At 43.6% G+C, this 18,036-nt stretch overlaps 1 protein-coding gene across 1 annotated transcript; it reads left to right on the top strand.

Moving 5' to 3' along the window:
• The first annotated feature begins 311 nt into the window (after positions 1 to 311).
• LAMP3 (lysosomal associated membrane protein 3) lies at positions 312 to 17,650 on the top strand. The gene is made up of 6 exons (XM_083868373.1): positions 312 to 408; positions 5,107 to 5,813; positions 6,925 to 7,047; positions 9,815 to 9,872; positions 10,407 to 10,574; positions 13,421 to 17,650. Exons 1-6 carry the CDS (start codon positions 363 to 365, stop codon positions 13,558 to 13,560), a joined length of 1,242 nt encoding a protein of 413 aa, XP_083724499.1. The 5' UTR covers positions 312 to 362; the 3' UTR covers positions 13,561 to 17,650.
• Positions 17,651 to 18,036: the final 386 nt, after the last annotated feature.

Below are 18,036 nucleotides of genomic sequence, written 5' to 3'. Positions count from 1 at the left end.
CCAAAGAACACGGGGAGATGGTGCTGATTTACAGGCCGTAACCCTCTGCTGGGGCACTTTGCACCAGGCTCTCAGAGAGGGAGGGACATGCACGAAGCTTCCCCTGGTCTTGCAGAGCCCCAGGTTCCCGTGAGCCCATCAGTCACTTCTCTTTTCACTTTCTTTCCTAACCATCATTTATTTCCTTCTGCGTGAGTTTACAGACGAGAGGCATCGGTCTCCCCCTCTCTCCCTCCACCTCCTGCCCAGCCATGTGACTGAGCACTCCCTGCAGCAAGTGAAACTTTTCATTCCGCAGGGGAGCTCAGTTCCCTCCGCTCCGCTCCCCGGGGAGAAGCAGCGCCTCTCCCGCCGTGCCGGCCATGGGGAGGAGCGCTCGGCAGCTCATCTCGCTGACCCTCGCCTGCGGTGAGTAACAGCATCATTTCTACCTGAAAAACGGGACATTGTGGCAGTTTTGTTTCCTTGCGGCCAGGACAGCACCCAGCAGACTCAAAACTTTAAACAGTTTTGTTGCTAACACACTAAGGGTGCTTTCAGTAAAGTCCCACTGCTAAGAAATAACCATAACTGCTGTTAATTGCAGCTGCTGTACACTTAGTTTGGTGTTTTGCTCTGTATTTTCCCTTGAACTCTGGTGGCATAAACTCTGTGTGAAGGAGTCAGTTCAAAGCCATGTTAGAAGAGACTTTCTTGGCTTTGCTCTTCTGAATTAAAAATAATTTGCAGTCCTGCAGAACTAACTGAAAATCCTGAGTGAGACAAGCAGGAAAGAAAAAGCTAAGGAAGCGTTGCTCAAGTCATTAATTTATCTGCACGGCAAGATGCAGAGCAGGATCAGGAAGGCAGGAGTGAGGCAGGGGCTTGGAGAATACAGGCTGGGGCTTCTCTCAATAGCAAAGCCCATCAGAGTCACCCTTTGATCCTTAATACTGTTCTGTGAAAATATGGGGAGCCACACACAGGAATGAAATCTCCCAGTGCTTTGAAGTCACTGCTCAACACCTGCAGCAGCACCAAAATTTTCCTGGTGAAGAGGGACAAAATGTGATTTAATCTGTAGAGTGGTCAAGGGTTTGAGCTCACTGTTGGGTGTGTCCTGCCACTGGCACAGGAGGATCACACCAGTAACAACCTCCATCCCCCTCCCAGTCCATGAGCAGGGAAAGTGCCCAGGGACTCGACCACGAGCAGTTCCTGCTGTCTCTCTCTGCTTTCCCATGCCTGCTTCATAGCCAAAGTCGCCTGAAGTAGCCCCAAGACATATAAATGAAAGGGAGAGCAAGATCAGACTGAAAAGAAACACTAATAATTCAGTGGTCAACAATCACTTTTGACCAGAAAGAACTTGTTTCCTCTGTTCCTTATGTGTTTTTGATATTTCCTTTAATATTTTGTTGTGATGTTTTATTAATGTCACAAAGTCAAGTCTTTCTTATGTAGACAGGGAATGAAACATAATTAGTGGTGTAGGGATAAAGGTCAAATGGGTTGGAGGGAAGCTATGACAGAGCTGAAACCTCTCAGAAAATGTTGGTGCTTTTCCAATTCCTCCAGCAAACCAAAGCAGCCAAGGCTGGTGAAAGCATTTTCACTGATTACAGGTGCTGGGTCAGGTTTTGCGTCTACTCAGAATCAGTCAACTGAAGTGGAGCTTTTTCCTGGCAGCAGAAAGCAGAACAAAACTGCTGGGCAGCTGAACAGAGGAGTGTGGTTAGATGAAAAGGGGAAAAAACTCCTCAGGAAGAATTTCTGAGAAATGACACAGCCAGGCCGTGGCTCTGAGCACTCAGCTTCACACCCCAGAGCAGAGCAGTGATGTTCCTTGTGACCAAAACTTGTCCGAAGTATCTTCCTTGTGACCAAAGCATGAAAAAGGGATTTCCAGGCCAAGACTGGGAGCAGTGAATTTCTGAGAACTGTGCTGATCTATTTCTCAGAGTTTTGTTCTGGAGCATTGCAAGGAGGCTGTTAGGGCTCTAACACAGCCCTCAGCACCTGCTACACACGATTTTGGTACTGAAGTGAGACAAAGGGACTGCAGCTGCTGACTCTGCGAAGATACACCACAGAGGCATTGCATCCCTCAAGCAAAATGTTGCTTGTGTCAAGTTCTGAGTTGGCTTTATGGGAGGAAAACAAAAGGAAATTACTGGGGGGTGCAGAGCTGCCATTCCTCATGTTTCTGTGGTCTGTCCTGCTGGCAGAGCCACAAAAAGGCTGTGCTGGGGGAGTTGTGCTCACAGCTGCTTTCTCAGCAGTGCCAGGCTCCCAGAGAGGAGTGTGGCCATGCTAAGGAGCCACAGAAGCCTTCCCAGCCTCAGCTGGAGGGTATGTCAGGAACCCCATGGGCACAGCAGAGCCACCAAACCACCTCCAGCAGCCACCCAAACACAGCCAGTGCCAATGGGTGCAGCTGGAGAGTGATCCCTGCCCATCCCTGAGAGCTGATGTGGCCAAATGCCTTTTGGGAAGACAGTCCAAGCCAGTGGATTTAGCAATGTGGCCATGCACTGGCAGAAGCCCCAAAATGCTTGGAGGAACGTATGGTAGTCAGCCAGTGAGCAAGAGCCATGGGTCATTCCAAAGACGTTTCTGGCTTTACCCCTCAGGTGACCCTGTCTGGCTGAATAATGAAAAATAATTGGGTTGAAATGACCTTTTGAGGAGTTTTATTTAAAAGCTATGGGTGGCATTCTAATGTCACTTCAATAATATTTCTTTCTACATCTGTGTTACCTGGTCAGTAATCAAAACCAATCTGTGAACTAAAAACTAAGACAATTTAGGACTTGTGTAAATTTAAATATGGGTTGTTTCACAGCCTTAGAGAGGAAGAAAGAGTGAAAATTGCAACTTTTTTTTTCTTGCTTTTATCATGCTGATACACTTGGACGCAGTTACCCATAACTGGTGTATGGCAACTGCTCTGGCTTTCCCCTGGCCCCAGAAGGAGATCAGTCATCTGATTAACAGCTCTGCACCAGCTGTGGTAAAGCATAGGGGAAAGAGAGAAAATGAACTAAAGTAGCATATGAATTATGCATTTTTAGGTTCATTTTGAGAAAAATTACAATATTCTTTGAGGTTTTTCAACTGTCTCAAGTTGCACTTTGATGGTAACACCTAAAGTGGCAATCAAGTGTGTTCTATACAGCTCAGAGTGAAACTCAGGCAATTTTAGGAGTATGGAGTATTTACATCCACATTTCTGCTCTTCTCCAGCATAGCCATTTTTAAGGGAAAATTGTGGTAAGGGTTAAGATCTGTGCATCAGCTCTTGTTTCTTTGATTTTTATGTTGAATTTCATTCAAAACCCAGGAAGTTTTATTCTTCTTACTTAGTTTATATGTATTCAAAAATGGTTAGATTTTGTGAATTCAGCTATTATTGAAGCTCTCTGTTCATGATGAGTGACAATAAATAAATGAATAAATGGAAGAACTTGTGAGATTTCAGCCATTTTCACTCTAAATGTGCCTTTGGCATTAATCTATCCTAAAATCCTGATCTCAGCAGCCTGCCTGCCGTCAACTTTGACACTGATTCATGAGAAATTTCTTTGAAAGAACCAGTGTACAGTGAACTCTGACGTGTTGAGGCATTCTCTGTGGAGCTGTACTGCTGGGAATATGAGCTATCTTGGACTTTTGGGTCCCTTCTGTCTCCAAACATTTATCTCTGTCCTCCCACTAATTTAGGCCATAAAGCATTTGACTACACTTGTATCTTCATGTACATCAAAGAATTCACGTACATCAGTGATTTATTTCTTTAACTCCACCTTGTCTTTCCAGAGTCCTGTTGCATACTCACAAAGACTCAAGTAGAAGAGCTGACATTCAAATATTTTATGATGTACTTTCCCACTTTGTGTTCACTTCTGTATTTACATTTAGGAGCTAGATTTTTTTTGTTTTTCACTTCTGCAAGGGACACTTTTCTGTAAATGTTATTTAGGTGGAAGCATAATTTTGGTGCTGTAACTTTTTCTGATGTGGTCCAAAATGTTCCTGGATGCTCATTCTCATTTCTGAAAACCTATCGCTAAGAGAAATGGTCTTTCTTTGGGTTCTTCCAGGAGGAAGAACTCCAGGGTTCAAGCTGACATGGCTACAACAAAACCATAAATAAATAACTGGAATTTCCCTGTTCCCAGACTGGTTTCCTAGACTGTTGTGAACCACTTTAAGACCACTGCACTGACTCACACACAGACACATCCCCTTTCCCTACACTTTGTTGGTAAGAAACCAACAATCCCTTTGGCTGCTACACCCACTTCATCTTCTTTAGACTTTAACAATTTGCTTCCAGCAAATCCTACTGAACCACTGCCTGCAGAGGATTCTTGTGATGCCTAGGAATTGTGCAAGGTCTGGTTCCTCAATGTCTGGAGACCTGGGATCCAATGTGCTCCACTGGAGTGGGAATACCCAGAGGTGTGAAACTTGGAGGAGTGCTGCCTAGCTGTGGATAGTCCTACAGGGTGTCTGCTTTCACTCTCCCATCATGATTGGACCCAAATGAAGAGTGAAATTGTATTGATGCCTTGGGGAGGCTGACCTGGGACAGAGACAGGACAGAGCTAGATAATAAAGTAGATATTTATTAAAAGGCCTTTAAGGGTACACCTTGGGCAGTACTAGAGCCTGGCCAGGGTTACACCCAAGGTGGACTTAAAATGGTCACAAAATGGACAACTGATCATGAGGTCTTACACTTTTATAAGTTTTGGTTCATTTGCATATTGGGGTTTAATTGTCCAATTACAGCTTCAGATTATGAAGTCCCATCCTTGTTTTCTCTCTTCAGTGCACTGTTGTTTATGCTTTTGGGCCTGCAAACTTGTAACCATTGTCCTTGATCCTCAGCAGGAAAGGATTTCTTTTGTCTTCCTACTCTGTGAAAAGAGCTTACTAACATTTAACATAAGGCTCAGAACTATACCCCTAGGCAGGACAAAACCTAAAAAACTTGAAAGCTAAAACTTGAGGCATCAGTATCACCCATTTGATAATTATACCAGTGTAGGTATGTTGTGGTTATCAACATAAAAGTGAAATGTGAAGGTTTCTAGACCACTGACTTTAGTTTCTTTGCAGCATTTTCCTCCTGCTTTGCTGAAGTGGCCTTGGGGGTCGAACTGTCACCAGAAACCAAATCCTTGCACCAAGTGGCTACTTCTGCTCAGCCACTTTCCTTCTATCATTCTTCACCCCATCAAAGCACCACAGTTCATTTTAACAGCACAGGCCCTCTTCAAACAACACCTGTGAGCCACAGAACGACTGAGCAGACAACAGAGCAGCTCCAGGCAACACCAGCTCCAGGCCAGGACAGGGCAGGAGCAGACACAGCACCCGCAGACAGCCCTGGCCAGACCACCACCTCGGCCACAGGGGCAGTGGAGAACACAACCACTCCCTCTGTTTCCTCCACCAGCCATGAGGGGGGACCACACGTGACCACAGGAACTACAGCAGGGGCCACCAACTCCTCCCTGAAGCAGGAGACAGCAGACACCCAGGGAACAGCTGCCACCACCAGACACAGGGCTGGGTCCAGCACACGCTCACGGAGACAAACAGCAGCCACAGGCTCTCCAACAACCACGACTGTGAACAGCACCACAACCACCACCCATGCAGGGACACAAACATCCTCCACGTCCCCTGCCAGCACAGTGAGACCCCATCCCACCCTGCAGCCCCCTGGCATCCCCACGGGCACCTACACCATTTCTGATGGGAACAAGACCTGCATCAAGGCTGTCATGGGGCTGCAGCTGATGGCTCGAAACCCAGAACAGGTGAGGTGGAAGCTGAGCTTTGTAATGACTTTATTCGTTAGCTGGAGTTTATTCTTCCTCTTTCCAAGCCATTTTCAGAATTAGTTTCTGTGATCAAAGTAAGTGGTTTGATGCCAGTCTAAGGCCCCCCATGTGCCACACCATCCCAGCTGCTGTACTTTGGCCTTTGTGATGATGATGATGCCAAGGGGATGTAAAGGTGCTTTCTTACTTCAGCAATATTTTTGTGGGAGGAATGCTGGGGCAGATCAGCCTCCAGGGTTATTTGTGCTTCCTAGAATGGGAGATTAGTTAAAATCTGAACTGACCTCAATTGTGAGTTGCAACGAAAGGAAGAAATTGCCAGTTCACGGACTTGGATTTAGAGGTAGGTTGTCCTGATGCTGATGTATGGACATTTTAGGATCATAGGAACTGCCAGGTCCTGAAGAGCTGGTCCTCTGTCCTAGAAGTGATCCACTGAGAATGATTCAGCAAAAGATGTCATACAACCTGAAATGGCAATTGTGTCCCTCAGGCTTAAGGTTTTGTAGTCTCCATTAATAGAACAAATGGAGCTACATCCTCAGGCTCTGGAGTTCTTATGCTCGAGTTATCCCTGTTACAAATACAAACATTTGTGTTTGATATCTGAATATTTCTAGCACTAGATGACTGTCTAATGTTGGTAAAGGGAATTTTCATCCCTTTTCCTGGCAGAAGCCAGGCAGGGAGCAGGATTCCCACCCTTACCAGATCTTAGTGGGGTTTTTATAATAACACAAGGTGCTCCCCCTTTATAAATTACCACTCATACTCATCTGACCCTGCCTGAATCATATTCGTTCACTGAATGTACAGAAACCAAATATTTTCTGCCAGCTTATTGCACTGGAACAGCTCAGTGATGTGCCAGGCAACCACCAGTGCTGGTTTATGAGTGGGGAACAACCCTGGCAGGCTGCAGCTTGGCTGCCACCACCACTGGCTGCTTCATTCAGTTACACAGAGCCTGGGGGCAAAAAAGGGGCAAATCTCTGCATGTTTTAAAGTTATTAAATCTCTGCATGTGTGCTTTTAAGTTCCCACCTCCCCTTCATCAGCACCACTGCAATGTCTCTTCTCTCTACAGGGGCAGATGGAATCTGTGACTGTCAACCCTAATATGACAAAGATAAATGGGAGCTGTGGGATGGTGCAGTCTCAGCTGAACTTAACTTTTAGCGGAGGATTTTTAAACATCATCTTTGAAAAGGTAATTGTTGCATTAAGAGGGAAGGAGTGTTTAGGATTGGGAAGCAAGAACTTATGCTGCCTTTGATCCAGCTTGAGCTGTGGGAAAAGGCATTTTATCTATCTCTGTGCTTGTTTTCCATCTGTATATAACTGCCTGGTTACTCCTGTTCTTCCCAAAGGGCTAGAACCATAGAACCATGGTTTAATTAATTCAGGTTGGAAAATACCTCTGGAGGCTGCCTGATGCAACATTGTGCTCACAGTACAACTGACTCCAGTGTTAAATCAGGTCTGTTTGAACTTTCAGTTTGGAAGTGAAGGGTAAGCACAGTACTCTGCCATCCTCTGATAGAAAGTGCCAGAGAGCAGTGTTAAAGCTGCCCATCAAGCAACACAAAGTCTAGGAATAGCCAAGCAAAATCCGGTAAAGGTAAAAGTCTCATGAGAGGGAAGGTCAGGCCTGCTGTTTGCATTGGAGTGGTGCAGAGGGAAAGGGTTTGAGACTGGAGTCCCTGGGCAGGAACAAGGTGTGCTGGGAGCTCTGACTCACATTGTCAAGTTGCTCTCAGCCATTTGCTTCCCCTTAAAGCCAGCTGGAGTTGTCAAATTCAAAGGACAGCCTGTGCAGTTTTAAGTGCCCAGGAGCCATGACACATCCACAGCTGAGGGAGTCTCATTTCATCTAATTTCTGAGTGGAAAATTCCAAATAAGGGAACTACAACAACAGAATTGTAGATAAGTGGCCTTAAAATGCACCACACCAGGGAGACCTATAAACACACACAGAAACTTGGGTAAGATGAGAGCTCCTGCTTACACAGTGGGAAACTGGGCTTTGTTTTTGACATTGTTTCTATGAATTCCATGTTTCTCTCTGGGGCCACATCACATGCAGGTGTGGCTTTAACACAAGCTACTGAGAGTGCTGCAGCTTTTATAAGCACAGGAGAAAATCCCTGAGTGCAGCCATCCTCTTGCTAACTCAGGCAGCACTATTTACCTGAAAGCTGTAAGGGCTGGGTGATGATGCCAGCAGAGGTAAAACAGAACTAACACTCTGTATAAAGTCATTAATGGGCAAGGAGGAATGGGCAGGAACATGGCACGGGTTTGATCCCATCAAACTCTGGCATGTGTAATGAACATCAAGGTCATGTCCTGGAGCTCCACAGCAGCTTAGAGCTGCATCTGGCCATTTGTTGATCTGTGTCCTTCAATTCACTGCTGATCTGTGTCCTTCAATTAATCAAGCTGAAGTGTCAGTCTTGCAGTCTGGTTCCAAGCTCAAATTAGAGGCAATTAAGAAAAGTACAAATGGTTAATCAGTCATTTTCATAGAAAGTCCATGAGGGAACAGCAAATTATACTCCAAATGTATTAATTCTTGAACAGAGAAAATATTTTGATTAGTAATAATCTTTATTTTAGCTTATGGCAAAAAAAATTTTAAGAGTTACAGTGGAAAATTTTTAAGGTAAAAAATGAAGGAGCTCTTTCAAAACAAAGGATCAGTTCAGACTCTGAGTGTTTGCTTTAAATGTTTGCTTCCTGCAACAAGAGGAGCATTTTTGGTGTTACAAGAATCCTTAGAGAAAGGCTGGGGATTCAAGTACCCACAAAAGCCCCAGGTTGCAGCAGTGCTAAGGAAAGTGATGTGAACCTTTAGGAGGTGCTTGACCTGTCTTGCCCTGAAAAAGGTGGGTTTTGGCACAGCATTAGACAATGCACCCTCCACTTAAAGATAAGCCTCAAGAGCATAGCAGGGCTCAGCTTGGACTGCTTTGAAATTCAAGTTAATAAGAAAACAGTTTGCTGCTGCCTTTCTGTGTTTGGTCCCCACAGCTTCTCTTGGTGCTTTGAAGCAGGAGTGCTCCAGCAGTGGCACTTGTGGCTGTCCCTGGTGGGAGAGGAGCTGGCCCCTGCCCCAGGGCTGGGGTGGCAGAGGAGAGGGGCTGGTTCAGTGCTCACCACTCCAGCAGCCTCTGCAAAGGGCTTGAAAAAAGGAAGTTGTGTAACCAACCCACAAGACGTGAAGTAGGAGCAGGTGTTTTCCCCAGGCAAAGTTTTCAACTGTGGCCAAACAGAAAAAAGCACTGCCACCCAAAAACGGTCGTGTTTCACCTAATTATGTCTTTCAGTTGGAATAATACTGAGAACCTCGTCTCTGGTGTATTTCTTTCTTCAATTTTCTCTCTCTATCCTACCAGTTTTTAACTGGGAGCACAGGACACATTCATGTCTACTGCCATTTATCCACCAGCTGCACTCACCAGTCCCTGTGTGCTCACAGCAGGAATTAATCTGGGCAGCAGGCTGCTGCATGAGGCATCACATTTTACTCCAACACTGATACCAGGGGGAAGTTCCCAGGGCTGGCTCTCAACCCTTGACACTCCAGGGGAGAGCAGTGTCCAGGTTGCACCAGGGTTTCAGGGCACACACAACCTGGCTGGAAATCTTGTTCGGTGCTGTAGTACCAGGTACTTTCCATGTCAGCAGTCTTCCTATTTTTGGTTATCACAAGTATCTCATGAGTGCCCAGCTTGAGCAGTTTGTGTAAAATGACACTTGCATGGTTTCACTGAACTGAACAGAATTGGTGACGCAGCAGAAATTTAGAAAAAAAAAAATACATCCAAGAGAGTTGATTCTTGGGTCTCAAAGGTGATGCTTTACAAAGTATTTCTTTGGGAAATTCTTTATGACCATTTTGCTGAGGTAAGCTGTGTTTTTTTCCTCTGCAAATATGAATGTATTATGAATACAGATACATCTTCTTTTGCAGCAAGCTCCAAGTTACTCTGTCACTAGAATTGAAAGCAGAATACAGTTATCTTCTGAAGGTCAGTGATTTTACTCTGTCTTAATTTCATATCAAACTGTTCTGGGTGTGGGATAAGTTTTCAGATCTTTAAAACACTGGATTTTGCAAATATGTGTTTTATCAAGCTTTCAATGTGTCATTCACCTAAATCTTATGGTATAAAAATGGAAGAGAAGGGGCCTGGCTGCAGTTATGTCACTATTATTACATTTTCTTTTTGATCTCAGAAGCTTTCCCTGCCCCACTCTTTCAGAATAGAAATTACTTCAAACCTTGCCTGCTCCTGTGAGAATTCTAACTCCTCTTGCAGATGCAATTTGTTAAAATGTGATTTGAAGAAGCATCTGAAGTTTTAGCCACTTTTTCAGACCTAAGCTCAACTGAGTTGCCCATTGATAGTTAAAGCACTCATTTAAACATGTAAGAAGAATAAGTGATAGATAGTGGAGAAAATGTCCATGCTTTAGTCACTTCTGGGACCATTTTATCTCAGAAAGACGTTGTTTCCAGTGGAGTAAGTGTGGATTCTCATCTGTCTCTCTCTGGCCTCCAGGTATGCTTTTTTATGCAGCCTTAAATGAGAAGCTGTTCACCACAAAGCTGGGGAATTCCTTTAAGTGTGCCAGCAGGCAAATCTTCGTCTTGGAAAGGGACTTCCAGATCCTCTTTGTTCATATGCAGCTGCAGGCGTTTGACATTGTGGGTGACCAGTTTGGAAAAGGTGAGTAGAAGGACACTTTTCTACCCTTCCCAGATGTACATGTTAGCACTCTGGTGGCCTGATGGGTGTAATCTGTTAAATTGTACCCATACACATCCCACTGCTGCTTTCTCAGCCTTTCCTGAGTCATTTCCAACACAGTGCTAATAAATATGGAGGATGGAAAAATATTTTTCCCCCTGCATTCAGTACCTTCTGTTTCACCTTCTCATTAAAAATGTTCAACTCTACAGACACAATTTTCTTCTTCATCCATTTTCTCCTGGGACAAGCAGAGGTGGGTTCACCACCAGTGCGCTGCCCAAACCCCAATATGCAAAGTTCACTGTCCCAATATAGCCAGATTTTAGCTATTTTTAGAGGCTCCTGATATTCATGTTGTCCTACAGCAGCAGCAGCAAAACTGCCAGCTAATAAGGGATATTTGTGAATGCTGGATGATATTTTCAGAGCAGTTTTGTCTAGACATGATGAAAATTGCTCCTGAGGAGGAGCACAACTGGCCCACTCCCAGTTTCAGAATTAAACAGGATGCTCATCTTTTCAGTTTGTCTTTTCTTGGAGAAGTGCCACAAAGAGGCCATCAGGTATGTCAGTAAAAGACAAAGACCAGAGAGGGGCACTCAGTGGGACTTTGTGGTCTCTTTCAAGTTGCCCATCTTCTCATTTCTGTGGCTTCCTCTCAGAGCATTTCCATACAAGAACTGAGGTGCACAGAGGGGCTGACCAGCTCTCCAGCCCTTTAGATGTAGCAATAAAACATTCTCTTTTGCCACTTGTCTTTCTCCATGCTTACAAAATATTGTCCCTGTATTCTTCCTTTTACTTTAGATCTGTCTTTTGACTCAGTTTGCCTCTGTTTGACCAATTCTTCTTCTGTTAGGTCACCAGTTTGGTTACTATTTCCATTGTAAAAAGAATATAATGGGAAACAACATTTGGGGCTTTTTAAAGACATGGTCCTCTACACTGAGAACCCTGACTATACTCTCATCCTCATTAAGTATTTTCATGGGATATCACTGAGCTGGAAGAACTCATGGGATCCCATCTGGTCCTCACATCCCATTCAAATGTGTACAATGAATGACCTTAATGATGGGATTAGGTATGGCCTCACCTCTAGGAGAGACTCAGCTGAGAGAGATGCTCTCTCTTTCTCCCTCTCTCTCTCCCTCCAAGTCAGACTAATCTCTGCTAGTCAATACCATATACAAATTTAAATTAGTTTTGCCCTTAATCAGAGATCTGAGAAAGCAGCTCCCACCTCTGAAATAATTCCCCTTGTGGCTATAAAAGAGTCATGAAACTATTGTGTATTGGCTGCGTATGCAGGTTCTAAAAGAGAAAATCCCCAGTGAAGGAATGACTAAACACATCACCAGCCTCCTCCCCTCGCGTGTCTCCAGACTGAGAGTTTCACTTCTGTTGCTCCTGATTTGCTTATCTTTAAATGGGGAAGAAAAATAAAACATTAATGTTCACTGGTTTCAAGTTCCTTATAATTTTGTACTGAATACAGTGTTATGTCAATAGCTTGATCTGTTTGAGTGTGGAAATCTGTAAAAGGGCCTTCTATACTTCAGTGTATCAGAAATAATTCCTAGAGTTCATAGAGTTCATTCTTTCATTCCCAGTGTTTCATCAAAGCAAAATGGCCAATTCAAACATCTCTGGTTTCTACAACACTTAGATGCAAATACTTTTCAGCTCATTTAACAGCAGGTTACATTAACCAGACAGCTTTTAAAAAGCAGCCTCTAATAGAATGCTTATGCCTTTGGCTTTGTGGCATTGCATCACCATCTGGATTAGAGCAGAAGAGGATCAGACTTTGGGAAGAACCATGTGGAGGCTCTGGAGCTGTGTCATGATGTCATGGACTCCACATGTTCCCTGGGATCATTGCCTACTGTCAGTGTAAAATTCCCATGGGGGAAAAGCCCAAGCCAAGCTACAACCTGTGCCAGCACAGTCATGGAATAACAGTTGAGGTTTTTATCTCAGAGTGCTGTTGAAACCTGTCTTGGAACAGTCACAGGGAGTGAGAGGGACACAGGGTGTCGGATCTCCCTCCTATCCTGGCTATAAACTGGATTTGCTGCTGAGCTGGGATGTACTGTGGGGTTTAGCTGACCACACTGCCCTGTTTAGAGAATAGTTTGTTCTGCAGGTGCCACTCACAGCAGCAGGACAGAGGTCTGCCTTTCCCCGGAGCCTGAGGAAGGACCATTCCTGTAGATCTGATGGAAATGTAGGTCTGATCCAATTCTGGGGTAACACATTGGTGGTCATTCCCTGACATTGCCTTCACTCCCAGGACTACATTTGTATTTTGAATTTGGGGCTGATCCTGCCATTGTTACTGGCCACCAGTTTACCTCATGGGCTTTACCTATGGGCTTCTGTCTCTGGCCTGATCCTCTTCACTGGGAAGAAGCAATCAGATGTCCCACAGGAGCAGTTTTTAACCATGCAGGATGTGTCTTGCTCTTTATTTTCAGTCTGGCGCTTTGTACTGTGATGCTCCCCATCTGCTTTTGGGAAGAAAGCTCCTGCTGTGTGTGTGCTGAGTGGTGAAACAATTCCTGCAGGTATGAGGGAGAAGAGCCCTCTAGGGCAGCAAAGAGCTACTGCAGAAGAGGCAAGGATGGTTTTATTGAGATAAGGCTCACCATAGGTAAAAAGTGTAGTAAGTATAGCTCAGGAAAAAGAAAGAAAAAACGAAAGAAAGCAAGGTTTTGAGAACTTCTGGCTTGTATTTGCCAACTTTCCTGGAATACAGAAGTACAGTGTAGGAGTATGGTGTTCTGCTATAACATTCTCTGTTCTCCTTTTCCTTTCAGAAGAAGAATGTTTTGCTGATAGAAACAGTAAAGTAGCTCCCATTGCAGTGTGCCTGACCCTCCTGGGATTGTTTGTCATTGTGTTTGCCACCTTCCTGATCTCCAGAAGGAAGCCACAAAGAGGATATCAACGCATCTGAGATGCCCTTGTGCTTCCAAACGTGTGCAGCAAGCAGAGAAGTCACAGGAGTTTTTGCTTCTGCCTGGGGCAATCTCCCTGCCCTGAAGCCACATTTTTACAAGAGATGACACCATGTGTTTACAGCTAATGAATGTTTCTGGAAGAAGTTCCTTTAAGGTGGGGAGGAGGGAATTCACACCTACTTTAGGCAATTCTTAGCATCTAATTTAGATATAGTCCAAAATGAGGAGCCTAAATTCTCTCTGTTATCAACAAAGGAGGTCATTCAGATCACCTAAGCCAGATTCCTAAATAGAGCTTGAAGCAAGCAGTATCACTGTCTCCCAGAAAATCCATCAGGTTTGTTAATGATGGTGTTTAGATTTATCAAAAGATGTAAGTCTGACCTTCAGGTGAATAAAGCAGAGGCCCACAGCTACAGACAACCCTGCTAAGTGAGACTCACTGAAAGCTTTTTTGGAACACAATGTGTGCCAAAATCTCAGGGGAAGTGTCCAGTGTGACTCCACTTGCAAGTTCTCACCAGTCCTACAACACAATTACACTTCCTAAGTGCCTGGGGTTCTCCCACTAAGCCCTTTGCAAAGACACAGTGGTAATTGCGACCTTTACCCTGAGGTTTAATAGGTTCCTGGTCTTGTGAGAGCTCAGGAATCCCCCACGTGCTGTTCAGACATGGACCTGTCACAGTAACCACACTGAGCCCAGGAAATGTCCTCTGCTGGGGTGGTCTCTTAATCCAGAAAGATGCCACACTCACAGAAATGCTGGGATTAATTGACCACCACTAGGGCACCTGCAAGAGGTCCATGAGAAATGAAAATCCACTGATGATGTATGTATGGTCAAGGCTTTTGTGGGAAATAAGGCTTTGGACAAACTCTGCCCAAAAATCAGTGTTCTCCAGTGTGCTCACAGCTGAACAGCTGGATTTTCATATGGAAATAATTTGGCATTGCTTTGAAGCACACTGATACACTCTGTAGTCTATTTCCTGCTAAACCCATGATGAAGGCATGAGAATAGTAATTGCTTTTGAGATTTAAGTCCAGCTCGTGTTCTTTGTTGTAACAAGGAGAAGCTCCTTGTCACAAAAGATTTACATGTGCAGAAATATGCACATACACACAGTCTGCTCACTGAAGCAAACAACATCAAGATGATGAGAAATTATGTCCAAAAACATTTGCAAAAGAGAAAATAATATTCAATAAGAGCACACTTCCTCCAATTAGTTAGGCTAATGGCTGAAATTTTAATAATAAAAGTTTGGCCTGGAGAAGGACTGTGGAATGGCACTCATTAAACAAAAGAGAGACTGAGTCATATACAAAAATGCCTTGACAATTTAATCTGTATCTAAACAAAATGGAAATGCTGGGACCCAATTTAATTTCTATGAATAATGGCCCAAATCCTGCCCTGTTATTAATGGTAATGGAACCTCACTGGATTTTCACTGGATAAAATTGATGGTTATGTCTTCTCAGATATTCCCCTAAGTATTTAAAAAAATAGTTTTGCTATTTTGCTAATATTTCACCCTTGCAAGTTTAATTATTTAAATTAAAAAAGAAAAGAAATTCTTCCATTCTATGAATTAATTAGAGATGTTGGTCTGCGTGAAGCAGGAAACATGGCCATATTGCTCTATAATCACTGTAATATGTAGCTGTGGAAGTAATTAACATTCTCTAGAAATGTTCCCTTTAAGTCTGAATGAACCAATAAATAAGAAAGATAAAGACCATTTTGAAGCACTTTTACATTTGGAGAAACATCAGAACCAGCTGTGAGCACAGGAACAGCTGAATACATTTATAAGGTAAAATAGCACAAAAAATAGGATACCAAACTTTCAAGCCTTGAATACAGACACAGTGATTTGGACTGTATTTGGTTGAATACTTAAATTGAAATGTAAGTATTTCAATTATTCTTTTGCAAAGGGCTCCAGCACTGTTCATAATGCTTAGTGAGCTTTATTGAGCTCATTTTCCCTTCCTCCTTCCCCCCTTAGCAGACAAACAGCCACTGGACTCAGACCTTGGGCCTCTAATTCTCAGGGTTACTTAATACTATGAATCTGTTATTTAGAAAGCAAATTTTTTGTACTCAATTAAAGCATTCACTTTTTTTTTTTTTTTTTTTTTTTTTTTTTTTTTTTTTTTTCTTTTTTTTTTTTTAATGAGATGTCTGGGAGGAAGGATAAATGGATGAAGAGGTTCCATTTGAAAATGAGCCTGTGCCTGCAATAGGGATGTTGCTGTCCCAGTCTGCTACATGTGGACATTTTAACAACATAAGCTGCCTAAAAAGATGAGCACATGGTCTGGCCCTAAGCTGTTCTGCCCAGGGAACAATAGATATCTTTCCTTTGTCAAAGCTGAGTCCCATTTCACATGTTCTTTGGATTGTTGGATTGTGTGATCTGTGTTACTTCTACTGACATGAATATAACATTTGCTTGTTCTGTTCTGAAAAATTGCTTTATGTTAATATTCAGTCTTCTAAAGTAGAAGTCTGATATCAGCATGAGGACAGAAAAGAGTTATTAATGACTAATGATTATTAATGCTAATTCTGTGGTTAATATTGTGACTCCTGGCATTTTTACTAGTGATGCATGAATAATGTTTTTCCCCATAGTTTTTTCTCTTTCTACAGAGAATCAATCTGTTGGTATTGAACAGTGTTTGGATTCAGATTTACCTGATGTGTTCTTTTGCTTTTTCTTGCTATTATTCATTTGCTTTTTTTATGAAGCTGCATTCTGCCATTTGTACACGAATGATACTCTGGGCTTGCTCTATCTGGCACAGATGAAATGCTCGTGGTGCAAACCAATGAAACAATTGGAAACTCCCAGGAAATGCTGCCAACATGCAGCAAAATTAATCCAATGAAGTTAGTGCTTTACAGCAGTAGAGTACCATTGGAGAATTCCTTACTGCATGAGGAGATCCCAGCCTTGAAGTGCAACCTTTCTCTCAGCTGTGGCCCATCCTGTATCCCATCACCTCCATCCCTGATCCCAAAACCCAACCAGTCTGCAGCAGGGATGTGTGTCAGCATAGCAGGGAGTGTTGCCTCTCCAAATTTAATGCTGAATTAGAATCAGACAGCCCAGCTACATCCTGAGCTTCCATGTGTCGCTCTAAAAGCTGAATGCAGATGTTTATTTTCTGCCAGAATTTAGGAATATATTTAGCTGGTACTTTTTTATCTAATGGAGTGACTTTGCGGTTTCCCTCTCACTGGGAAAACTCTCTAGGGGTAATTAGTCTCTGTGTTGCTGGACTTGCTCTTTTAAACATCTTGTCTGAGGAAACAACTTGAGCAAAAAGTCCCTAAACGAACACCATACAAAAGAAGGGTATTTGGTAAACTGCTTGCATACTAGGTGGGCCATAATGGCCATACCATGGGACAGCAGGGCAGTTTTGTCTGCTGTGGGAGGAGACAAGGCTGCACTCTTGGGTCCCAGAGTGACTCAACAGCCCAGTTCACTTTTTCCCCCAGCTGCAGATTCAGACCAACCCAGCCCTGAACCAGAAGGTGCTGATCAGGGCGATGTGGTGCACTGATGTTGTGGTGCATTGGTGATGTGATGCATCCACCAGGGAAACAAAGCTTAACTTCTGTGCAAGCATGTGCTGGTCAGGAGGCCAAGGGGCCATCACAGGGACTAGGAGGTCAGCACATCCCTACATCCCCACATCCCTATGGCTCCCTGGTGCTCTGCTGTTGCTCCCATGCCCATCTCCTGTGGTCTCCTCACACATCCAAGACAGAAATGAGGGCATCCCAGAAGCACAATGATGTCACACTTAGACAAGTCACTGAGGAGTTCAAAAAGCAAGGTCTAATTTCTTTCAGTCCTTTTTGTTCTCTGATGGAGAAGTGCAAATTAAGAAAGAGCTGTTATTTCAGTTAAAAGAGGAAGGGAGATTAGATTGGCATCTTGAGTATCTGAACATGGCTTGGCTTATCACTTGTAGCTTGCTATAATGTATGGCTGCTAAAAATAACTTGCTATGAGAAGTAAGATATGGTCTTTATTTTTCTATTATTGGTGTTTCCATAATAAAGGCTGTATTTAATCATTAGAGTGTGCAATGATTTTATCTCTGAACTGGTGGAGTGAGTCTCACATGTTGTGCTCTTCATGAAGCAGGAAAGCAGGAGACGTGGTAAGGATGGGGGAGAAAAAAACAATCTTTCTGCTGCCAGCAGCTGATGGAGGAACTTGGCTGTTGGAGAAGTGCCAGTGAGGGCAGCAGAGGCCATAACTTCCTTCAGGGATAAAATACTAGAATAATGCTTCATTTCATGTCTGGTGTTAGTGCACATCCCTACATGATGGATAATTTAATGTCACAAGGTGAAAACTTTGCAAGCCCCTTGATTTGCTCTTCAGAAGAAAAGCAGGGCTGCCTGGAGAGCAGGGGAAGTTTGCTCTGCCCTTTGGCAC

This window comes from Zosterops lateralis (assembly GCF_965231275.1).
Source record: "Zosterops lateralis genome assembly, chromosome: 10".
Classification (NCBI taxonomy): domain Eukaryota; kingdom Metazoa; phylum Chordata; class Aves; order Passeriformes; family Zosteropidae; genus Zosterops; species Zosterops lateralis.
This window is presented reverse-complemented; position numbering and strand designations above follow the sequence as displayed.